The 26,331-nt window shown below is 41.4% G+C and overlaps 1 protein-coding gene across 3 annotated transcripts in view; it reads right to left on the bottom strand.

Annotated features, from left to right (window-relative positions):
- The window catches only part of CPEB3 (cytoplasmic polyadenylation element binding protein 3), a 175,391-nt gene that overhangs the window by 127,983 nt on the left and 21,077 nt on the right, over positions 1–26,331 (bottom strand). For 2 of the 3 annotated variants that reach the window (XM_028133198.2, XM_028133196.2), the window contains exon 2: positions 15,547–16,577. In XM_028133198.2, coding sequence (XP_027988999.2) covers positions 15,547–16,566 — 1,020 coding nt within the window. In that variant the 5' untranslated portion in view covers positions 16,567–16,577. Of the gene's footprint in view, positions 1–15,546; positions 16,582–26,331 lie in introns of those variants that run through there. The other variant, XM_054729148.1, reaches the window with a different exon arrangement.

Raw genomic sequence — 26,331 nt, forward strand, 5'->3', positions numbered from 1 at the left:
CTTGTAATTTCATGCCTGCTGCTCATTTTTACTTGAATGGCCCCTCAGCTGTTATGGCAACAGGAATTTAAGAGTGGAAACATCCTTATTAGTAGTTTAAAAATGGGAGTAGTCAATTGCAATTTTGACTTTCTGAGCTCTAAATGAAAGAGTCAGAGAGAAGACAGCAGTTGGATACACTGGGCATGTCAGAAAGAGAAAAGGAAAGACCATCCTCTTCTCTTCTCCTTCAGTCCTTTTAATGGATAGGAACCTCCATGGAGAATGAAGTGGAAAACAGTGTCACCAGGTGTGAGCTGGGGCAAAGCCATGTAGAAAAAAAAAGATTTTAAAAATAGCCTATAAGTAGGTACTGTTTTAAGCATAACAGCTCAGAACAATCTTGCATTCCATCATATCCTCTACTCCAGTGGTCGGCAAACTCATTAGTCAACAGAGCCAAATATCAACAGTACAACGATTGAAATTTCTTTTGAGAGCCGAAAACTGACTTCTGCGCATGGGCCACGAAGTTTCAATCGTACTGTACGTGCGCGCCCGCACGTGGTATTTTGTGGAAGAGCCACACTCAAGAGGCCAAAGCCGCATGTGGCTCGCGAGCTGCGGTTTGCCGACCACTGCTCTACTCCATCAGTCAGCACTCCTGACATTTTTTATTTTGAAAGGTTTCTCAGTTATACCTTCCTAGATTTGTGCTAAGCCCAAGATAACCGTCATGCCCCTACCACCAAGCTGCACTGTGGCAGGCGCGCACACTTCTCCAATCCACCTGCCTGGTCTTTCTAAACATCATTTCCATTGTGCCACTGCTCCAATCTTACTCCTTCAGGGCTCCAATGTCTGTACAAGAGTCCACAATCTTAAGCCAGATACTCAAGACTGCCACTATCATGATGAGCATCATCAGTATAGTCTAATTCTGGACTCGATTTTGCATCCTCTTATTTTCCCTTATTATCTCATTTTTCTCCCCTACTTCTAATCTATGTTCTCTTGCAGTATGGTGAATACAAAGACATCTTAAATGCTTTTCAAACCAAGTCGTGTCTAATAAGTAAAATTTTATTATTATTTTTAATCCTAAGAAACAATCAATCCATCCTTATCTCCCAGGAAGACCTAAAGTCCCTTGCTCTAGTCAGGAAAGTCTGTTCACAATTCCACTTATGGCTCATTTTTCTTCCTTTTAGACTCCCATTCTACCGAGCCAAATCGTATCAACCCTTCAAAATGGAGTTACAGGGACCCTCTCTATCACCTGTTTTCCCCCCTAGGCCAAATTATTCTTGTCCCTCCTTGACCATTCACAGCAACTAACACATCACACAATCTGGTTACTTGCTTACAAATAATGCTCTAATTTTCAGTTCCTAAGGACGGGATTCAGATAATTTGTGTCATCCACAATACCTAAGTCCAAGAACATAGTAAATACTTACTGAAATCAAACTCCAGGTATCCACACTGCCACCTATAACACATGTGAATTTCTATAGATTTATGAATTTTGCACAGCAGGGATAGTTTCTACAGCTGTCTCTAGAGAACACAGATCTACAGAACATATCTTTTTCTATATAGGTTGTCTCTTCACAATACTGACCACTGTGAGAAGTTATCAGACTAGATTGCTAATAATATACAGAATGCATATTATGCTGAACACACAGTTTAACTTCCTTTGATGATTTAGAACAAACACGAAGTGTCTTAGAGGCATCATGAATATTATGATTATGCCACAGGAGATTAACTTTGGGTTTTGAACTTGCTTATGACATTCCCTAGAAGAAACTTCTCAATATGATTCCCTGATGTCAGCCTACTTGCCTCTGGCTTGCTTGCATAAAACTGGAATACAAAATGGGCAACGTCAGGACAGGATAAAATGGCTGCCTTTTTGAATATTTAATTATTGTAACAAAAGCTGAAGCATCCTTTTATCTGGCTTTGTCCTCTTCGTTGAAATCTTCTTCACTGCCTTTCAATGTCCTTTGATGTCTCAGCATTGAATACAGTCTCTATTATTTATGTCCCTCTAACAGAATGTGTCAGTCCAACCCCCTTGTCGGCCTTCGCCCTCCATTATATCCCTCAGTGTGAAGGAATATATTCACTATCAAGAGATTTTTGTTTCCTTTCCTCCTCACTCCAGGCCTTGCCTTTTTTGACATTAAGTTATAATTTCCTTTAAGTCTCTGTATTTCACATTTAACAGAACCTAGGCCTAAATCAGAATATCAAATATCCCATTGTATTTAAAAATCAAAATTTTGTGCGATACCTGCATGAGTCACCAGTTTTAAAATAGCTCCTCTGGAATAACATTTCATATATTCGATCACATCAAAGCTGATAGGTCAAATAGAATCACCTACATTGGCAAGTAAGTAGGAAGTAGGCAGTAAGCTCTAGAACGTTAACTGAATAATTTGGCTCCCTTCAGTGAGCTCATGACTTTGGAATGTTGAAGAATACAAGGTCAAAATATGATAAAAAAAATCATTCTCCCCACCGGTCTCAAATCTTCTAAAATGCTAAATTCATAATGCCTTTGAAAGTTGAGTTTAAAATTTTCCATTCACCACAGTTTTACTTTGCAACAGCCTGAAGCATTGGCACAATTAGTCTGTCTTTATTCTGCTTAAAATAAGCACAAAGTTTAATTTGATAAACATTGCAAAACAGTGTTTCATCAGCATTATAAAATGGTTCAAGGTATTTAGATTGTTTTTGCAGCTTAAAGGCCAACTATTTTTTTAACCAGATTCAACCATTTTGATACTGTCATGACATAAATTTAAATAATAAAGATTTTTTTGTTGTTTGCCTCCAGATAATTTTTGCCCTTGGAATGAGCACAATGGCAATGAGGTGCCTGGTAAAGCTTTAACTTAAACTGTCATATTAAAAACAACAACAACCCCTCCTCAAACAAACAAACAAAACAGTCTTTCTGTTTTAATTTAGATACCTGCAGAACAAGATACTGAAAAAGAGTTCAGAACTGGCAAAATTTGGTCAATTGTTCTTACCCAGGCCTTGAGGTCAGACATCTTAAACAAATTGTATTCCAAAATGTTGCTGTTAAAATGGCTCTTTATCAAAAAACAACAACAAAAAAAAAACAAGTAAGAAATGATGGTTAAGTGTCCACATTAGCCCATAAATAGTTAGTTGGGTAAAAAGCTAAACAAAGGACCTACCTCACGTAGCCAACATTGTTTTGACGTTAAAAACCTCAAGGTCTAGTTAGTACACTTCTCTCAGTGAGTTGCAGGTCTATCATTGAGATCTAGGACAGCTACCCCTCTGCACATGCAAGTATGTAAGTTAATGTACTATATGTAAATCAATGAAATGATTGCCAAAAAAGTATTTGTATGATGAAGAGCAATGTGAATGTTCTAGAAAAAGCTAGATAAAGGAGGAGTTGGACCTCTTTATTAGAAAGTTCTCAAATTAAAGTTAGGCAGAATTTCCCTCAGCTATGAAGAGAGAGGAAGAAAAATTTTGAGATGCTAAGTTTTTTAATCTTTCAAAGGTTTATTGGCTGCCATGTAGTAGTGCTTTTACTCCATATCTATAATTATTAATCATTTTTTTAGTTATGGACCCCTCCATAAATTTAATGGAGTTATATATAGCCCACCTCTCTCCCTAGAAATACAAATGAATAAACAATATACAATTCTGGTGGTTCCTATACCTCGTTCCTAGCTCCTCTCCCCTCTATCTTCCCACAAAGCTCATCTCCCTGTGGCCCTATAAATCCTAAGCTTCAAAACATTTCATTATATTTACACTCATTTAAAAACTAAGCATTGTAATAGCAGAATTAAATTTCACAGGTCTAATCTCTACTTTGCTTACATCTTATTAATGACTAGAGGCCCAGTGCACAAAATTCATGTACTGGGGGGGAGGAGCGGGGGGGTCCCTCAGTCCAGCCTGCGCCCTCTCGCAGTCCGGAAGCCCTTGGGGGATGTCCGACTGACGGCAGGGAGCGTACCTAAGTCGTCAGTCGGACATCCTTAGTGCTGCTGCAGAGGCGGGAGAGGCTCCTGCCACTGCCGCTGCGCTCGCCAGTCATGAGCCTGGCTTCTGGCTGAGCGGCACTCCCCTGTGGGAGCGCACTGACCACCAGGGGGCAGCTCCTGCATTGAGTATCTGCCCCCTGGTGGTCAGTGTGTGTCATAGCGACCAGTTGTTCCACCATTCGGTCGATTTGCATATTAGCCTTTTATTTTATAGGACTAGAGGCCCGGTGCATGAAATTCGTGCACAGGAGGGAGGTCCCTCAGCCTGGCCTGCACCCTCTCCAATCCGGGACCCCTCGAGGGATGTCCAACTGCCAGTTTAGGCCCGATCCTGCATGCTCTCTCCTGCCAGCCTGATCAACCCTAACTGCCTCTGCCTCGGCCCCGCCACCATGGCTTTGTCCAGAAGGACATCCAGAAGATGTCTGGTCTAATTAGCATATTACCCTTTTATTAGTATAGATATTTCAAATTGGCTAATAACATCCACCAAATTCTCAACTGAGTTTATTCAACTTATATAATAAAGGGTGTCAGGTTTCATTTCTCTTATTGCTGATTGGTTAGCAGTTCCTTATCATTCTTTGCAACGCCAGGCTGTAACCCACAAATAACATGACTAACCAGCTAACATATACTCTAATTCTCTGGGTGCAATGAAAAAAATCAGGCTAGAATCAGCAAAAGCTCTTGATTTAGAATGGTAGTTATTTCTTCTCTCAGATTTAGTGTTCTAATAAGTAGTCCACAAAGTAATCTATCTTAATAAGGTTTTCCTTCCCACGCATTAAGAGTCACACAAAAGCATGGGTGGATAAGAAATGTCAAATCACTTGCTCAAATATTCCCAACACATAGCTTTCCCCTGTGAAGTTCCTCTACTCTAAACCCACCTGGCTTATGAGTCATGGAAATTCTAATCTGCCACTATTAAGCATTTACCCCTGTAGCTCATTATCCCCAGCTGCGAAAACCAAAAGCTGGAGTCATTCTAAACTCCTCCTTCTCCTTTATTCCCTGCATCCAAGCAATCATCAATCCTTCTAGCTGGCCTCCTGATTTCTCAATTCTGTCCCTTCTTCCCAATCACTTAAGGTCTCTACATGTTAACTGGTTTCCCTGCCTGTGTTTGGTTCCTGACAATCTATACGCCAGAATAAACATTCTGAAACAAAGATATGATCCCTTCACTCACCTATTTAAAAACCTTATAATGGCTACCTTCCTCAGCTTAAAAATCCTTCACTGTCCCTAATGGACAAAGCTGAAGGCAGAGAATGCTGGAATGTCCTTCATAATCTGGCCCCTACCTACTTCTCCAGCCTTATCTCTTACTTGTCTCACCTCTCCCCTCGATCTGCTGCTCTCTCAGCACACCATGTTGTTTCTTACCTATGTACCTGCTTTCCCTCTGCTTAAAAAAACATCCCCTGGTCTGCCTATCCAGCGCTAAATAAAGCTTTAAAAAGCCCAAGATGTTTAAGACAGCATTGTGTTTGATAATAGTTAAAAACTGAAAACAACCTAAATCCTCCAAATATAGAAATAACTTATTAAATACAATGAATCCCTGTAATGGAATATTTATGCAGTAAAAATGTTTACAAATTTAATGATATGAAAAGCTAAAGTATCTCTATATAATAAAAGCCTAATATGCAAATCAACCAAACAGCGGAACAACGGGTTGCTATGATGTGCACTGACCACCAGGAGGCACACGCTCAACACAGGAGTTGCCCTCAGCCCATAGACCCCAGGCCAGCCAAGGTAGGTGTGAGCGGGGGCCCCCAACTGCCCCGCTGGTTGCCCCACAAATCGGCCCTGATCGCCGGCCAGGTCTAGGGATCCTACCTGTGCACGAATTCCGTGCACCAAGCCTCTAGTATGACTTAAAATGGTTACACAGAGTTATCTCAACATATAAAATACATCATATATACACATACAAAAGAGATAACCGGCAGAAAATGTACCAAATCATTAAGAATACTTATCTCAACTGACCAGTGTGGTTCAGTGGTTGAGCATCGACCTAGGAACCAAGAGGTCCCGGTTACATTCCTAGTCAGGGCACATGGCCGGGTTGCAGGCTTGATTCCCAGTAGGGGGTGTGCAAGAGGCAACCAATCAGTGATTTTCATCATTTATGTTTCTATCTCTGTCTCCCTCTCCCTTCCATCCTGAAATCAATAAAAAAAATTTTAAAAAGAATACTTATCTCTAGATAATAGATTATAGGAAAAAATTTCCCCTCAAGTTTTAAATAGTGACTAAGTATTACTTTCAAAAAACTTTGTATTTTAAACTTTGAAGACTTTCCTGAAACCTTTCCAACCACACACACACACACACACAAATTTAATAATTCCTTCCTCTGATTCAAGTATACACACTCTTTGTTGTGCATATCACACAGTTATAAACTTTATCATCTTATATTTTAATTCATGTCTGCCACAGAGCTGTCTGAGGACAGGATATGATTCAGCTTTTTTTTTTTAATGTATTTTTATTGATTTCAGAGAGGAAGGGAGAGGGAGAGGGAGGAGAGGGAGAGGAAGGGAGAGGGAGAGGGAGAGAGAGAGAGAGAGAGAAACATCAATGATGAGAGAGAATCATTGATCAGCTACCTCCTGCACGCCCCCTAATGGGGATCAAGCCTGCAACCCAGGCAGGTGCCCTTGACCTGAATCGAACCTGGGACCGTTCAGTCCGCAGGCTGACGCTCTATCCACTGATCCAAACCGGCAAGGGTGATATGATTCAGTTTCAATCCCTAGTTGCCTGACTTCTGGTGGAGGCTAGTTAAATGTCTATAAAAGAAATTATTCTTAACAGTGCTAGCTACATGCAAACGACCAGTAAGTGCCTAGTCAATCACCTGTAAATGTAAATCATTAACGCACCCAACAAATATTTACCATGCGCCTAAAATATCCCAGGTACTGTCACAACCCCTGGGAACACTGCAGTGACAAGGTCCTTGCCTTGCGGAACCTACATTCTTGTGGAGAAACAAAACAAAACAAACCAGCTCATTTCAGAGGGGGACACGTGCTACAAAGAAAATGTGGGATAAGTGGAGTCAGGGATCATCTGGGGAAAGAATGCAGCATCAAAGGCATATTGAAAGATGGTGGCCAGATAAAGAGATGAGCAAATGAAGAAGAATAGAAGGACTGGACACGGAGCCAAAAGACCTAAATTTCCATTTCTACTCTATAGCCTTCTTAGCCAGGTAATATTCTCTGAGTCTCAATGAGGATGATAATCCTTAATCCACAAAAACATGTCAGGATTGAATAAGGTAACTTATGTGAAAAAGGTGAGGCCAGTGCTTGGCACTCAGGGTCTGCTGTATTTGTTAGCTGTATCTATTTGGAGGACACTAAAAGTAATATAACACCCAAAAGCTGAACTACATGGATTATGACTGTAAGTGAAGATGCCAAAAGAAACTTAACAATGTAAATCCCATCCCTTTGGCCAGAGAATTCTGTAATACGTGGCTAACCAAAAGACTGCATATGCTATGCTTAACCTTTTATCTGAACTGAGGATTCTACTACTGATTACAATTGCTTTAAACAACAATGTGGCAGAGTTGAATAGTCTACCCGTTAACACCAAGTGCAAACACACGAAAAACACAGATTCGGGATCCAAAAATTATCTCTCAGCCTTTCCCTAGTATCTCATAAACTTTCTTGGTCTTCACGATCTTTAATCCCCTGCATATGTAGGCTATATTTCTCTAGGCCAAAAGAGGAGAGGAAATTTTCCACAGCGGATTACAAGAGAGAGCTGCTTCTGGGTACATTTACTTCCCATCCTTTTTACTTGCTGCTTATCTGAAACCTAAGAACTAGGTCTCCTGGACTTTGAGGAGGAGGTTAGATTGTCAGATCACTAAAATGTTTCCTCTGAAGTATTTCAATCTCTCATCAGTCCCCAAACCCTACCATATATTTAAGATAGACAGCCTTTTGCCCTTTACATCTCTGCTTTCCAATCTCACATTCTTCAAAAGAATCACTGGCTGAGTGGGCCTACTATCACCTATTCTCTGTCAAACCCTTAGACCTATTCTCTCCTCAATATGTTTAAGTGCTATTGTGAGAATTATTCTGACCCTCATTCCGATCAGTTCTAATATTAATATCTTGATTTGTGAAGACAGGAACAAAACAGATCATCATGACAGAGTAAATTAACTCCACAAAAATTGGGTGAGTAACAGTGACGAGGTAAAGAAAAATTTAACTCATAGGATGTAAGCTATCTAGGCCTGCCAAACCTACAAAGACAGAGTCACAGCTCGGAAACTAAGGAATGGCCATAAAGTCTGGAAACACAAATAATATTTTCTATTTTTAACAAATTAAAGGTGTCCTCTATGACATTATGTACATTCATCTGCTTCCATATTCTATGTACACCTTGCAGAGAAATGCTATAATGAAGACTCTGTCTCAAAAATGTTTTAAATATACTGTATTGTAGAAAAGACAAAGCTATAGCAACTTGTGTTTAAATGTTTACTCGTTCATTTAATGAGCACCTACTAAGTGTCAGGTGCTCATGAACTTCTAGATGCTGGTTCATTTGGCAGCACTGACCGCTTAATTTAGTTGCATTGTATTACTAAAGACAGGGAGATACTTTTTTTCTCTTGTACTTTGAAGTAAGTTTGAATGTTTAAGGAATGAAAATATTTGGCTGTACAACTGTCTTTTGCATACAAAATCAGTACACAATGTTTCCTTTCCTTCTCTTCGTGTACATTAATTCTGTGATCACTCCAAGTGATACAAAGGCTGTCTGGTGCCCGTTTCTATTTTTCTCCTTTAAAGTCTGCCAACAAGGACTCATATCATATTTATTATTCCTGAGGATTATATAATAGTGCTTCTGGACAAAACAGGCTTGATTCCAAGGTGCCAATTTATTGTATTATTTTAATTCAATAGTATTTTTCTATTTCAAGTTAAATCAAAAATGCAAATATTAGGATGATTTCGCATGAAGAAGTGTACATGCTCAGCACCTGTAAAGACCAAGAACACTAAAGGCTAGGAAGATAAATGTAAGAGAACGGAAGCAGAACCCCTCAGAGGAAGCCATCTACAAGGACCAGCTCTGGAAAATTCCTTGCGAGGCTGGCTGCTGCAGCCACAGCAATCTCCCAGGGAAAGCCTCTTCGAAGCTGTGGCTATCTATAGTCCTCAGCTCCCAAGATCCTAACGTGGGGCTGTATACAGAATTCTATCTCTGACAACCACGCTGGCCCCTACAGAGAGCCAGGTATTGTCTTCAGGGAAGTGGGAATAAGGAGCTTCAAATTACAGACCCTGGAGATGCACAACTACCAAAAGCAACACTTGTGGCATTCAGGAAATTCAGAGTCGAAGCATTTCTCTCATCACCAATTAAAACAGTCACAGAGCAAGGAAAATTCTTCCACTTGCATTGGTGAGTCAGCCATAAGAAGAAGCAGGTCGTTAAATGTGCACCATCCTATGACATAAGCCTGCACTCCCTAGCCCTCAGAGCACCGGACTGGCTTTCCAGGACAGGCAGTCCCCATAACACACAGTATTCTAGCTCCTCTCCACTTCCAGATGCCATGAACTAGTGTTTAACTCTGGACTATTGATTATCAACAATATTTCCTCCTTTAAACTCTGACTATGCAGTTGGTCCTCTGTATCCACGGGTTCTGAATCCACGAATACAACCGAGGATTGGAAACGGTATTTCCTATCCACCTTTTGGAATTAGTGGATGTGGAGGGCCAACTATATGCTTTGTTCTTCACCATTTTATATAAGGACCCTGAGCATCCACGGGTGTTGGTATCCACAGGGGTCTTGGAAACAATCCTCCATGGATACTGAAGGACAACTGTAATTACCGGTAGTTAAGCAGGCATTGATGAGCCATAACAGTATCTAATTTTTCTGAACACTTTGTTCTCATCCTCTCATAAAGCACACCCAGAAGAGAGGCTCTCTCTCTCTCTCTCTCTCTCTCTCCATTTTTACAGACTGGGGAAAAGCATCATTGGCTAAACGCCTTGACCGCAATCGCCAGTGACAGAGTTGAGGCTTCAACCAGGGTCTTTCCTCACTCCAGGTTTCATGAGCTGTACACTCTGTTTCCTCCAGCTCTTTCCTCAGTAAATCCACCTGGCTTAATCAAACCTTTCACACTGCAGTAAACAGAGCTGTGGCTGTATTCCTCATCCTTTTGACACTAGCAAAAACCACCTGTGCAACGATAAGTTGCAAGTGGACAAGAATTACCCGTATGCGGCCCTTGAAAGACAGAAAAATAGGCTGGCCAATGAGAAAAGCTATTTAAGTAGAAAACTGTCTTAGAAAATATCTAAAAACATTACATTTCTGAGAGATCACTTCTGTGTCAACTTACTGAAAGATCATAAAAAGTTTAACGCTAACTACTTTTCAACACACGATTTTGAAGTATACAGTTTATATTATTAATGTTTCCAGTAGCATAAAAACCTTCTAATATTTCCTAACCAACCCCTTTTTTTCCAATAGAATATAGATAATGTGGCTTTGCTGGCATTCATATTAACCATGCCATAATACGTTCTGAAACAGTGTGTGGGGTCGGGTGGACTTTAAGTGGCTTTGCATTAGAGCGGTAGTTAAGAAACCAATTACAGAAGAGTCTCCAGTTTTAAATCTAGGTCATACTATCCTTATTTAAGAGCAAGCATAAGCTAGATAATTTATATTCCTGAAAATATATTTTTTAAAAGGAGCATGGACAAGTTGAAAAAAAATATTGTTTCCATAGAATTTATTATAAATAGGCACATTTAGTTTTAAAATAATTCATAATCCCATGAATTCATCATGTAAGGAACTTCTTCCCCGGTTATAGATAACCCACCAACAAAATTAACACTAAATTACATTTAACTAGACTTATGTCAGAATACATAAAATCTACATAGTCACTTTCAATTTGGGGTTGGGGAAGAGGGAAGAGATAAAGGTAGAGATGCAGACAGATAGCAGAAAATTTGAATTTTTCCCCAAAAATACAATATTCAAAAATATATAAGCTAACTAAATAAATAGTGGAAAATATTGGCTACTGTGAATCCAAGTAGTGGTATATGTATGGGCACTGTATTTTTCTTCCTATATTTTTATACATACAAAGATTTTTTAAACACCATTTCCAAGGTATATCATCAGGTCAAGTACAGATTCAGCCAAGGCTCCTACAATTAACTGAAGTCCAAGAGGTAACATAGCCAAAGTATTAATGCCTCCCCTGGCTCAGAGGCAGACTGCCTAGGTTCAAATCCCAACTCTGCCAGTTTTTGGCTTTGAGCTTGAGCAAATAATATAAATGCACTAACCCTCAAGTCATCAGTATAATGAGGATAATAACAGTCTCTACCTCAAATGAGTTCCAATGAAAAACTACATGTAAAGAGCTCAGCCCAGGGCCTGGCTGATAGGTAAATCGGTGGTTTACCACATTGTTATAGTAACCAGAGGGTATTTTCAGACAGAAAAAAAAAAAAGACTAAATAACATTACACAGAAGTTTGGAGTTATTCAGATTGCACTGTATGAAACAATTGGTAATCCATACTATGATAAGATCATACAGAGCCTCAAGTCACCATTACTATAACAATTATCATAATCCAACGTTGATATAGTTCTTACGTACAGGCCAAGCACTGTGCTAAGCATTTTCTATGTAGTTTCTCATTTGAATGCATAGGAAGCAAGGAATTATTATTATTATTATCATTATTATTCCAGATGAAGAAATTGAGGGTCACCAATTATAATTTGTTCAAGATTACGATGCCAGTAACTGGCAGAGAGGTGAGATTTGAACCTGGGCAATCTATCTCCAAAGCCTGCTTCTGACAGCAACTACCCACCTGAACTTGGGCAAGTCATTTCCCTCATTGGGACTTGGATGCCCTCCTCTGGAAAATGAGCAGAGTGGTGGGATGGGTGCTCTCAAAAGCCCCTTCTAGATTTTTCTGGACAAAATTGCTACTTAACCCAATTCACTACTGTACAGAAAGCATCTCGGCTCTAGTCCTTTGCATGCCTAGGCGTCTCTAGTCTTGTACAATTCCCTCGGCAGAGTGCCTCCATGTTCTTGAGCTCTGTTTGGTGGGAGGCATCGGTCAGGTAGGGAACCTCACTAGAAAGTTCCATAACTAAGTCTCTTTGAATTGAGTTCAAAGAAAACCTGACATGAAATGAATTCTACCTGACAGCACTATTTGCTTGCTACAGGGAAGTTAAGAGCATACATCAACAAAATTAGCCAAAGCTGTAGGACCTGAGTCATGTCACTCTACCTCTCAGGACCTCAGTTTTCTTATTTATAGGAATGAAGTGGCTTTTAGATACAGGTAATCCCTAATGAAGCAGCCATCCCAATCCAGGGGAACCAATCAACTTTGTCAGAATTGAGAGAAGGGGTAAGGAAGCATGTGCACTTTGAAAAAACCACATCTGAATACAGTTATTGCTTTTACCATATAAACTACAGAAGTAAAGCTCCAAAGGAAAAAAAAAATCTATTGTGTTTGGCAAACGAAAGTGAAGCAGCATTGGGGATGAGGGAAAGGGAGAGGCGCATGGATTTTTTAAAATATTAAGATACATCAAAGTAGATAACTATTGAAAGCCCCTTTTAACTCCAAGTATCTGTGAAATTTAAAAAAAAAAAATAAGTTAGCACTCTATGAAATAAACTTTTTAATTTAAAGAAAAAAATCCTATTTGTCAAACAATTTTTTTAAAAAGTCATTGGGACTACTTAAGATATTTTCTCCTTTTGTAGAAAAATTATTTAAGTAAATGCACAAACATGTAAAATTCTCCACACAGGACTCAAACACACTTCAAACATACTTTATGTACTTATCAACACAAACCAAGTCTGATAATATTCTCAAGCCAAAATACATCCTACTTACTCCTACCCGGACTCGAATACTGCTTCAAAACCCAGAAGCTCCATTTTAAGAAACCAAGTGAGACATAAAGTCCATGCAGTTCTTTCTCTGGTTAAATATATAAAGCTCACTTTTTAATCAAATCTCTTCACCTACAAATCTTTTGGCCGTCGTTGCCTATTTAATAGCACCATTCGGTGGAAAAAGACAAGGGGCCAAACTCAATCCGGCCTGTCTGGCTATAATTAGCATTGCTGATAAATGGTCTGCTGAGAAACAACACACTACTTGTCGATATCTGTTTGGGGGATCTTTTATGGATTTAATCTCTCTCCAGATCCTATTTCCGGAGATAATTAATCAAAAGCTAGTTGTATTCAAATTCAACTCCTAGAAAAAGATAACTGATGTCTACATCCTCAGCTCTCAGTTCCTAAACCTCCTTATTAGATTTGAGGTTATCCTCTAAGACTTGGGTTGGGACTTGGGTTGGGAGCACCAAAATAAAAAGAGGGCCTATTAGGAAAAGAATACTACGAAAAAGAGCTCTCCTGCCCTGGCTGGTTTGGCTCAGTGAATAGAGCGTCGGCCTGGGAACTGGGGGGGTCCCAGGTTCGATTCCAGTCAAGGGCACATGCCCGGGTTGCTGGCTCGATCCCCATTGGGGGTGTGCAGGAGGCAGCTGCTATCAATGATTCTCTCTCATCATTGATGTTTCTATCTCTCTCTCTCTCTCCCTCTCTGCCCCTTCCTCTCTGAAATCAATAAAAAAATATATTTTTTTAAAAAGAGCTCTCCTACCAAATGCAGCCTCCATCCCTGCCCTACCCCACCCCACCCCAAATAAATGCATGGAGAAATTCCAGAAAGTGGATTCCTCCTTTTCTCTACCTACCAAACTGATCTCATCTTGCAGTGTCTCTTCATTTTTTTTTTTAATAAGCAGACTTTAGAATGGCAAAAAATAAATGTTACTATTACAATCTTCCATCCCTGAAGCAGCCTGTGAAAACTTGTTGAGATCCTTTCTCATTAAAAACTCTCATACACACAACTGATGGGTTTCATGGGCCTCCTTCATCTATCAAGACTAAAAATCCTTGCTCTAGCCGAGAGAATCATGTGCTTCTCAATAACCCTATCTCCTCCTTCAGGGATGGGAGGTGCCCAAACATCACATCTGAAACATAGAACAATAAAATGAAGGCTCCAATTGCACCTGCTGTGTTAAACTACCTCTGTCAAATGCTGGTTCTGCCATTTTTCAGCAATGCTCAAAGGATTTGTGTTTTTTTTTTCCTTGACCACACTAAGTGAGTCTCATCCAAAGCCCTCCTCTCTCCTTCCTTTCTTCTTTTCCTTTTTAACTGGGCCTAGAATGTGATGGCCAAATCAATCTATAAGTGAAGGACAAAGGTTTGCCTGAGAACAAAAGGCCCCCAGCGAACACTCACCCTCACCACCCCTTTCCAACTCAAGATGTTCAGGACACTGTCAACCAGTGTGGCCGAGGGCCGGATCAGAAAGCAAGAACAGAATAAGGACACTCCATTCAACGTTTTTGTCTGGGGCACTTCCTGGGTTTTTCATTGGCATTTAACACCAAGACACAAGGCTCGTTTTTCATTAAAGTTGCAAGACTTTCACTCTGCCCAGTTTCAAATGGTGTAATTGATCTGCATTGTCTTCTTAAATAACCCAACTGAAGGACACTGCAGCTTTAAATATTTCAGTGCTAACTAGCAAATAGACTCCATTGCAATATGGCTCTGAAGGTCGTGTCCTATTGTCTCTTTCCTCTGGAAAAAAAAAATTTTTTTTTTTCTAAGTCCTTCTTCTAGGTAACATAGGAAGGGTTACCCCTAGAATTTCCACTCTTCATCTCTGTCTCTGATAGAGTTCGGATGGTGATTGGAATCTCACACTCATAATTTTCCTGGCAGGGGCAATATGCTGATTGCTATTAAGGATGCCAGCACCTTTTAGCAAGACATAAACACATGTGTTCACATTAGTTTAATTGAGCGTATGCAACTGTCTGGGACAGCACCACTCACGGGCTTGTTCGTCTCTCCTAGAGCAGGGCCAGGGCGCTTTAGGGGTGGACGGCAGCGGTAGCGGGCACTCTGCACCCCAGCCCCAAATTGCATCACCCGAAATGTGCAGCTACTTAAACCGACCGGAATCTCCGCCTACTCATCCTGGGGCGATGCAGGCACCTGGCCACACACTTGCAGCTTCGCTTGTCAAAGAAGGTCAAAATAAGAGGCATAAGAACGGTGAAGGGAAAAAATAAATTAAAGGGAAAAAGGCCCGTTTTCTATCTTGTCAGGGTGTATAAACACGTATCTTTGACTCGTCATAGTGTTCCCCCATCCCGGCGCACGGGAGTGGAATGGCCCCCAGTGAACTGGAGGCTTCGGAAGGGGGCGAGGGTAATCAGTGGACTAATGAAAGGCAGGGGAAGAAGGGGCAAAGGAAGCGGGGTAGGAGGCAGGCGAGTGTGCAGGTGCACTGGAGCATTACCTGAAATGGCAACAGATTGTTACCATTATCGGTCCGGAAAGCGTTATCCTCCATCCAGGACTTGGAGGTGAGCGGGGCCGCGCGGGGGAACTTGGGCGGCGCGATCACATTGCTGGAGAAGGGTTTTTTGAGCGGCGAAATGGGGTTGAGCGGTGAAGGCACCCCGACGCCCACGCCCACGCCCACGCCGACCGCCCGGCGAGGGTCCCGGCCCGCCTGCAGGCCGCCCCAGGGGTTAGAGGGCGCGCTCCAGGCGGCGTTCACGCTCTGGTGCGTGTTCCAGCTGGACGAGGCGGACGAGGCGGCGGCGGCGGCCGCGGCGGCAGCGGCGGCCGAGGACGAGGACGGCTTGCTGGTCATGATGGGCTGGTGGCCGTAAGCCGCGGCGGCACTCCTCTGCGCGTAGGGCGCCTGGCTGGGGCTGGCCGGCGACCGGCGCTGCTGCGGGGGCTGCGCCTGCGGGGGCTGCGCGGGCTGCGCCGGCTGCGGCGCGGGCGGCGGCGGCGGCGGCGGCTGCTGGTGGTGCTGGGTCTGCGCCAGGCCGATCTGCGGGGAGAAGGTGCCTCCGAAGACCGGGTTGACGTGGTGCGGGAAGTTCTGGAAGAGCATGGTCCCGTTGACTGGCGTGATCCCCTGGAAGAAGCTGTCCTCCACCGCGTTCGTGGTGCCCGTGGACCAGGTGCTGCCGAAGGACGGCGACAGCGACGCGCCCGGCGCCGCGGGATCCTGCGGCGGCGGCGGCGGCGGCTGCTGAGGGGGCTGGTGGAAACTCAAGCCCGGCAAGAGCGGCGATTCCATCTGCATCTTTTCGGGGCCGTTGGGGGCCGGCGGGGCCGCGGCGGGGCTAAGGGCCGGCACGGCGCTGCTGTCCTCCGGCTTGGGGGTCTCCGAGGAGAGGGGCGTGGACGGGGTTTCGGCTGCGCTGGGCTCGGGCTGGGGCTGCTGCTGCTGCTGCTGCTGCTGCTGCTGCTGGGGCTGGGGCTGGGTTTTGCTTTTGTCCATCAGTAAATCATCCTGCATGGTTTGCGCAGCTGAAACGGGAAAAAAGAGAGACGCGTTATTGTCAATGCGATCGTTAATGCCCCTCGCTGAAGCGGGCGGGTGTTTTACTTGCGAAAATCCAGTGCCTCCGCTACTAGCCAATTGCAAGGCAAATCCATAATCTCCCATTTGGAAGAACAGGTCGGGCTGGGGTGGGAGGGCTCGCGCAAGGTCCCTAAAAATACTGTGAGAGCGTCTTCACCCTTTCTGGTGCCTCGGTTCCCTTTCTGGATTAGTGAGAGAGGTGCTTATAAGACAGAAAGACAGCAATTTCGCCACGTCTCTTTTCCCTTCACCGGAACTAAGAGCGTTCGCCCTGCAATGAGAAACTGATTCTGGTTCCTGTTTTTTCCCAAGCACCACCCTCCCCTGGTTATTTGCATACGTCAATAAATACTGCTGCGTCCTTCAGCAAGGTTAAAAAGACACCGCGCACGACCCTTTCTTCCCCCTCCTCGATTCTGACACTTTAAAGAAACAGCAGCCTCATCCCTCTTGATTAGCAAACTGCCTTCTAGCGTTGATAATTGTTTCATTTAGCAGCAGCGAACCACGAGGGAGAAAATCCTTGGCATTTGTGAGGAGGAGGACTCAGCTGCACAATCGTTCTCTGGCCTCCCAGTAGCTGCAGCACTCCATTTTGTTAGGAGACAGAAAAAAAAAAGAAAAAAAGGAAGAAAAAAACAAAAAAACCCACACCGTTTTTTAAAGAGGTAAAAATCTCCTGAAACCTTTGTAAGTGCTTCCTTCTTGTTACTCTCTAAGGATTAGGGATTTTCTGCTTATTCTCCAATTTTCTTGTCTCCAATTCTGCCGCACAAGAGATTTTTGGCATCTCAGTGGTTCAGGTCTCAACAGGAGCCTGAGAATTTCTCTGCAGAGTGAAGAAATGTTCTAGTTGTATTTGAGGTCAGAGAGAGAGAGAGAGAGAGAGAGAGAGAGAGAGAGAGAGAGAGAGAGAGAGAGAGAGACTGGCAGACACTGAGTGTGAGATGGGGTGGGGCTTTTTAAAAAAAAAATCCTCTGGGGAGGAAAAAAAGAAAAGTAAAAAATCCTTCTGGGATTTAAGTAGAAAGTCAGGATAATTCTGGAGTTGCCAGATTGTCATTTTTGAATCCTCCTGCTGCTGCCTTGGTCACAAGACTTCAGCAAATTTAGAATACACTCTCTTATCACTAGTATTAGCAGTGAAAGATTATGGTTTGAAGACCCTGAATTACCATATGCTAGCAAAAGTGTTAAAAATAGCAGAGTACAAAGTCTCAAATTCTCATACATTGTAATTATAGTGCATTGCCATCACTGCTTCATTTAGCCATATAAGGAGAGTATGGTATTTTCCATTTCGAATAGGATTATATTCACCTCTGCCTACTGCCTGTTTTCTCATTCACGGATGAAAATAGTAATCACTCAAAACCAGATTACCATACATATAGTTATCACTGAGCTAGCCTGTCCCTCGGAACATGTTAATTGTATTAACTATATTAATATTACAGTGCTGAGACCCTGGAAACAAATATTTTGAAATTTTAAAGAAGCATATGACCAAACATATAATTATTTTAGATGAGGATTCAGTATAATTGTAACAAAGTTATGAGTATATTTAACGCAGTTCATTAATTCAGATACAGAGGAGAATTTTCTCGGGACACTTGTGAAAGGGCATTCAAATACAGGCAGAAGCTCGGCCTTTGGGCATCCTCATGGTAATAACTGTTGTAAAATAAATGTATTGGAAATGGAGGTGCTACTGCTCTTAACTATTAAACAAAATTATGTCAAACCAAGAAACAGGATTAAAAATAGTTCCGTTCTTATTAAAGACTATCTTTAAAATGATTATATCTAATCATGGGGTTGTACACTTGAAACTAATATAATATTTTACATCAACTTTTTCATTTTGTAATTCAAAAATAAAAAAGAAGAAATGGTTCATCTTTCATGTTAAAGTTCCGTACACAGACAAAATAGCGGGCTCAAGGAAATGCTTCACAGCCACCTTACTCTCCTTTCCTATCTCCCTCTCCTCCCCCCCCCACCCCCCGGAAAAAGAACCCAACCCAGTGTGACAAACATCACAAATTGCCAGATACTACCAATAAAATCTACTTAAGATTGATTTTATGTTCCTCAGTTCCCTTGGTCTAAAACAATGCTTTGATCGGTATTGAAAAATATGACACAAAGAGGCGAGCGAAGCTGGGATTCACAACACCAAGTTCTATTGCTACCAAAGGAAATGGTGATAGAAAGAGACATTTTCATACTTGGTTTAAGCAGTGCTGCAGTAAACCATTATAATCTGGGATTTGAGATGCTTCCAGTGGGTTAAATTGTCTTTACAATAGCCATATCATCATGGCTGAAATATGCAGTTGATTCTAATTTCAATATCACAGTTTTTCTGATGCTTGTAGAAATGCTTTTTGTTAATACTTTCAGTGTGAACTACATGCTCTTGGTGGAAAATATAATGCTGTACTATAGCAAAAAAAAAGAAAGAAAGAAAAGCCGAAAAGTAAGCTGGACTCCGAATATTTTATAAAGGCTGTAATTAATATTAACATATTTATTGAATTTTAAAATTTTTATCATACCATGAACACCCCTTTCTCTTCTCAACACCCTTAAAGATATAAATTTCACTTTCTGTATAAATACACTCTGTCAAGGTCAAGACCCATCTTTAATAAATAAGACCCTTTAAACAAAAGGTAAACAATAGGTTAAGAGAACATTTACAAAGTTAATATGCACTCTCTTTCGGTGACTGCTTGTATAGTTTGTTTGTTTGGATCAGGGTTTTTCTGTTTTCTTTTTTTCTTATTTACAGCAAAGTCCGAGAAATAGATACCTCCTCCTTCCCCTCCCCCCACCACACACACAATAGATCTTCCTTTACATGCAATCACCCCATCTCAAGTAACAAATTCTTAGCAGCAGTTACCTTTGAGTGTCCAGTTTTTAAGGATCGATAAAATTTAAAAGTGTACAGTATTTATTTTCTTCTTTCAGGTTGATTATGTGACCGCTCTGGCAAAAGCACTTTGACAACTGTAAGAAGAAAGGGCATGCGCACACAGGGAACTGTGGGGGCTGAAGTCCTTCACAAGGTACTCTGCCCGACTGAAGCACGAAGCACGTTCAGCCAGGAAGGGAGGAAACCTCGACAAGACTGGTTCCAGGGGGAAGAGGTTGTACCCGCTGCACAGCAGATCTTCCTAACCAGTCTAAATCACGAGTTGTTGAAATGAAAAAGAGGAAAAATAAAATGGCTTGTCAACTTGATTTACGAAGCCAGGTTAAAAGAGAAACTGGATGGTAGGGCTCAAAATAAATAAACGCAGCAGAGCTACCTTAAATGGTATTAGAATGGTAATGACTAGAGAGCCAGCAATAGGAACCCTAACAGAGCAAAAGAGTCTGGGGTGGGGAGGGATAAGAAAAGGAGGGGGACTAATGGGGAAAGATAAATACTTAAAATCTGACCATATATATATAAAAAACACATTTTTAACATTATAGGATGAAAAATACCTTAATATGCAATGTGATATTAACCTTGGAGGTCAGGTAAAAGTAAGTTTCAGTCACAAATTTCTGACATCTTCTCTACCAAGATTTCTTTGTGTTTGAGTTTTCAGTAAAGGCACAAATCATTAATTTTACACGATAGTCTCTGAATCAACTCACCTCCTTATTTTACTTGTCAAAATGAAAGTTGACCTTGCGTTACTCATACAATGCTCAATTAAATAAAATTCAACTCTTTTAAGCTAAAGTGATATTTGATGAAATATTTAAAATATTAAAAAAAACATGTTTAGTGTTTCACTGCATAAGGACAGTGACTTTTTTATTCGACAGACAGTAGATACAGTTTCTATTTTTTGTTTTTAATGTTCAGTGTGCCGGGCTGGTGTGGCTCAGTGGCTGAATGTTGAGCCATGAACCAGGAGGTCACCATTCCGTTCTGGTCAGGGCACATGCTCAGGTTTCAGGCTGGATCCCCAGAAGGGGGAGTGCAGGAGGCAGCCGATCAATGGTTGACTCTCATCACTGATGTTTCTCTCTCTCTCTTCCTCTCCCTTCCTCTCTCTGAAATCAATACACACACACACACACACACACACACACACACACATATATATATTTTAAGTGTTAGTGTACATTTTTCCTAGTTTAACATCATGACTCCAAGGCTGGAATCTCGCAACATATTAACATCAAACACTATTATCTATAGGTTCTGAAAGCAATAGTTCAACTACCAGTTTGCTCACGTAGACAGAAGATATACCTTGTGGTATTTGGCTCAATGACATTCGCCCAAGGGGTTCAGAGTAAATGTCAGTTGATGACTATGCTGACTGAACTTGGAACTAAAAATGTTAAGCAGACCCGGCCGATTTTGCTCAGTGGTTAAAGTGTTGGCCTGTGGACCGAAGGGTCCCGGGTTCAATTCCTGGTCAAGAGCATGAACCTCAGTTGCAAGTTCCCCAGCCCTGGTGGGGACATGTGTGGGAGGCAACCAATCGATGTGTATCTCTCACATGTCTGTCTGTCTGTCTGTCTGTCTCTCTCTCTCTCTCACACACACACACACACACACACTCCTCCTTCCCTTCCACTCTCTCTCTGGAAATCAATGGAAAAAATATCCTCTGGTGAGGATTAAAAAAAATAAACATTTAATTTTTTTAAATGTTAAGCAAAAAAAAGAACTATATGCATATATGCATAAGCATGGACACAGACAATAGTGCGGTGAAGGCCTGGGGGGGGGGGTGCAGGGCAGAAGGGGTCAATGGGAGGAAAAAGGGGACATCTGTAATACTTTCATCAATAAAGATAAATTTTAAAAATAAAAAATAGAAATAAATAAAAATAAGGTAGTCTTAATTTTCTATTTCCCTTATTCACCAATTAGAACTAAAGTATTACCAGAGACTATCAACTTATAGCAGTTAGTAGTCTTTGTTTCTAGTTATTTCTAAGGAAAAAACTAATAATACATGAGGAAAAAATCATTTTTAATCAATCTGCCAAAAGCTTTTTAAAAGAACTAAATGATCTTATTACTACTGGAAACTTGATTTATATTTCTATCTTTTTTCTCTTCCTCTAACCTCCTAACGAAGCGTCACCTCGGCCAAGGCGCTCTACTTCCATTTGCATTCCAGAGCCAGTAAGGATCACCTCAAGGTTAATCTTATTCCTGAAGACTTCCTAACCTACCAAACTTCTATTACATCTTCAAGTATTGGAAGTTGTTTTTTTTAAAATCCCTCATAAAATCCTTACAAAGACTTGATTTTTAAAAAATAATTTGAAATTAATTTCAATATTGTATCGGTAAAGTAGAAATTCTTACGTTAGTTAAGTGTGCTTGAAAATGGTTTACTTAGGCATTTGTTAATCCACTAGAGGCCCAGTGCACGACATTCGTGGGGGGGGGGGGGAGGTAGGGGGGGGCGCGTCCCTCAGCCAGCCCGGCCTGTGCCCTTTCGCAGTCCAGGAGCCCTTGGGGGATGTCCGACTGTGGCTTAGGCCTGCTCCCCATGGGCCTAAGCACTGCCAGCTGCCATGGAGGTGGGCCTATGTGGTCACCAGCCATCAGCCTGGCTTGTGGGAGAGCACTGACCACCAGGGGGCAGCTCCTGCATTGAGCGTCTGCCCCCTGGTGATCAGTGTGTGTCATAGCGACCAGCCATTCTGCCATTTGGTTGATTTGCGTATTACTCTTTTATTATATAGGAGGATTTGACCCTACATACAGGTCTATTACTACTTCGCACACTGGAGAAAAATAAACTTTGGTTCTTAAACCTTGATAAATGACAACAAAAATTAGTACTGTACATACTAATATAATTTTTAAATATATTTTTTTATTTATTTCAGAGAGGAAGGGAGAGAGGAACATCAATTATGAGAGGGAATCATCAATTAGCTGCCTCCTACCGAAACCGGTTTGGCTCAGTGGATAGAGCGTCAGCCTGCGGACTCAAGGGTCCCGGGTTCGATTCCGGTTAAGGGCATGTACCTTGGTTGCGGGCACATCCCCAGTAGGGGGTGTGCACGAGGCAGCTGATCGATGTTGCTCTCTCATCGATGTTTCTAACTCTCTATCCCTCTCTCTTCCTCTCTGTAAAAAAATCAATAAAATATATTTTTTAAAAAATTAGCTGCCTCCTGCACGCCCACATGGGGAATCCAGCCTGCAACCCAGGCATGAGCCCTGGACTTCCTGGCTTATAGGTCAATCCTCAACCACTGAGCCAAGCTGGCCAGGCTTAATCTAATTTTATTGTATTTGAAAATCAGCTAATTTCTGTTCTTCCTTCCCTAAAATGAGCACTCAAATCTAAAAAGAAAATGACTCAAACATAAATACCAAGGTATAAATACCAAGCAAACAATAAATTATAGGAAGGCTTCCCAAAAAGGACAAAGAACTTCTGTACTAAAATCCTGTTTTTTATTTAGCTAGAAAGGAAGCACTTTATGAAATTCTGTCTTCAGGTCACAGAGCTTAACCATATACCTCCTTTGAATAGTCATGGGAAAATATAAAAACAGAGATTGCAGAGCTGACTCACTGAAATACCCATGGGTCAAATACATCTTTCTAAGCTTCCTTCCTTCCTTTCCTTCTCTACTTACATCTTTAGCACAATGCTTATAAGTCCTGGGTAGACAGTAGTTGTTCCATATATGTTTACTGAATGAATGAATAAATGGATGGAAGAATGAATAAATGAATGGACTGATGAAATATAACTTCTGATTATCTAAAACAGCCAAGATTTGAATAGATATTAAATTATTCTCCATGTAGAAGAGCAATTACTTTTTCATCAGCTGTAAGAATAAATATGAAAGGGGTTGGTATAAAGTAGAAAACCATCTTGGCCCATATGGTGTTCAACAGTGTGCAAATCATTTGATTATATCATGAAATAACATTCACTAAGCACTAATTAAACAGGAAACTTTGTTCCATGTAAGATTTTACAATCTAATAAAGAAATCTCCCAAACCCCCCACAGAAACTGCATCATTAAGTTCTCAACAGCCATAGCCATAGCCACTACAAGCTAAGTCCACAGGATGTTTTATCAGGCTTTATCTTGCTTGACCTTGCAGCAACATTGACATAACTGACCACCCTTTCTGGATACACCTGCTTCTCTTCCTCCCTTAGCTTCCTTCATGCTGTCCTTTCTTGATTTTCTTATATTTGGGGTCTCTCTCTCTTCTTTGCTAACTGACTTTAAATAGTAAGTTCTTCAGGGCTCTACCCTAGGCCCTCTTCTCATATCTCTCTATATAAGTGACTTTCCCAACTATAAAGGAAAGAACAGGCCTATCTCGTTGATAGCTATATTCCTGACATCTATCACTGAGCCTAGCATATAATAAATAGGTATTCAATAAATATTTGTTGAATGAAAATTATATTTATACTAGAGGCCCAGTGCATGAAAATTCATGCACTGGAGCGGGTGGGGGGGAGGGTGTCCCTCAGCCCGACCTTCCCCCTCTCACAATCTGGGAGCCCTCAGGGGTGGGAGGTGACCTGGCAATCAGGGGGAGGTGACGCACCCATCACACCTCTGCTGCTGCCACTGCCGGCAGCGCAAGCCTCGGCCAGCCCTGGTTACCTGAGCCTCGGGCAGCCCTGGGCAGCTGGGTAGCCGCCATCCAAGGCTTGCCTGCACCTCGGGCCAGCCCTGGGCAGCTGGGGGGCTGAGACGACTGGGGGACTCCAGCGACTTTGCCGCGTACCTGCCGCCATCTTGTGGCTGTGGGCGCCGCCATCTTTGAGGGCGTGGCAGTCAATTAGCATATTCCCTCTTTATTAGATAGGATGCAAAGGGCCAAGAATGCCAAGCAATCTAGGTGGCAATAAATAAATAAACCTACAGGACTTATACTACCAAGTATCAATACTTATCACAAAGCTATAGTAATCAGACTGTGTAGATATTGACACAAGGGAAAGAAAGTAGATAAATAGAACAAAATAAAAAATCCAGAAACATCAACATGCATGGTCACCCGATTTACCAAAACAGTAGCACTACAGTAGTGAAAGGATGGTCTTTTCAATAAAGGATATTGCAGTCCACCAAATATCCATATGGCAAAAAAGAGACCTTCGCCCTAGCCACACCATACACAGAAATAAATTCCAGATGGATCGTAGGTCTAAATGTAAATGGTAAACAACAAAGCCTTTAAATGAACATAGGAGGATATTTTCATGATATTAGAGTAGTCAAAAATTTCTTTAACAGGTCACAAAAGTAATAATCATAAAGGAAAAATTTAGTAGGCTAAATTAAGAACAATTTGTTTACCAAATGCCAGATTAGAGTGAAGATTCACAGAATGGGAAAAGTATATGCAATATATGTATTTTCGACAAAAAGACTTATAATCAGAATATACAAAGGACCCTTGCAAATTAATAGTAGAAGACATCAAAACATCCCAAAGAAAAATGGGCAAGAGACTTCAACAAAAGATATCCAAAGAACCACAAAGCATATGAAAAGGTACTCTACCTAACCAATCATCAAATAAATACAAAATAAAACCAGAATGGCTAAAATTGGAAAAGGCAGACAATACCACATATTAGTAAGGATGTGGGAGCAACTCATTCTCAAACACTGCCAGTGGAAGCATAACTTAGTGTCTGTATACAACCACACTGCAAAACTATACAGCAGGATCTTCTAAAGCCAACATTCACATACCTCCTGCCCCAGTTATTCTGCATCTAGACCTATGCCAAAGAGAAATGCAAACATGTTCACCAAAAGACATGCTCAAAGCATCATTATTCATAATAGCCCAAACCTGGAAACAACCCAAATACCCAACTACAACAGAACAGATAAGCAAATTTGTGATAGGTTTATATCGTGGAATATCGTAAGATAACGAATAGACTTCAACTCAATAGAAAGATATAGATGAATTGCATGACTATAATGCAGAGTGAAAGAAGCCGAACACAGAAGAGTACGTACTATATGCTTCCATTTATATAAACTTCTAGTAAAACTGATATATGGTGTTAGAAGTCAGCATAGTGGTTAACTTTGCGAGAAAATAATGATTGGCAGGGGCCATAAAAGAGGACTGCAGGGATGCTGGTGGTATACTCTGTTTCTTGGACTGGATGCTGTTACACACAGGTATGTTTACTTTGAAAATTCTTGAAAACCTAACACAATTTATACACCTTTCTGCATTGTGTTGTATTTCCATTAAATTTATAAAACATATACCTGTATTTGTAAAGGTTAACTATCTTCTATAGGGTAAAGAGGGGGGGGGGGAATAGTACAATTTGGCCATACAGGAAGAGGAGCCGTACGTCTGGGTCATCGAAGCCAGAGAAATAAACTGAGGTTCCCTATGTGCCAGGTCTGTGCTAGAGGCACTAAATGCAAAGATGAAGTCCCTTCAAAGACCTCAAAGCCTGAAAGGTGGGGGGAGATAATTTTTGTCAGCTATGATAATTAAATATCCCCTAGGTAACCTAGAAAGATTTTAGATTGTTAAAGTCTAAAGTAATTTATGAGCAGAAAGTCTACATCCTCTGAGTGAAGAGGATCGGTTAAGGCTTAACAGTTAAGCAATGCTAGATCAGATTCAGTGTGAGAACAGAACCAGAGAAAGGGAGAATGGGAGCAAAAAGGGAGCCCGGTGAGC

This window comes from Eptesicus fuscus, chromosome 17, assembly GCF_027574615.1.
Source record: "Eptesicus fuscus isolate TK198812 chromosome 17, DD_ASM_mEF_20220401, whole genome shotgun sequence".
Taxonomy (NCBI): domain Eukaryota; kingdom Metazoa; phylum Chordata; class Mammalia; order Chiroptera; family Vespertilionidae; genus Eptesicus; species Eptesicus fuscus.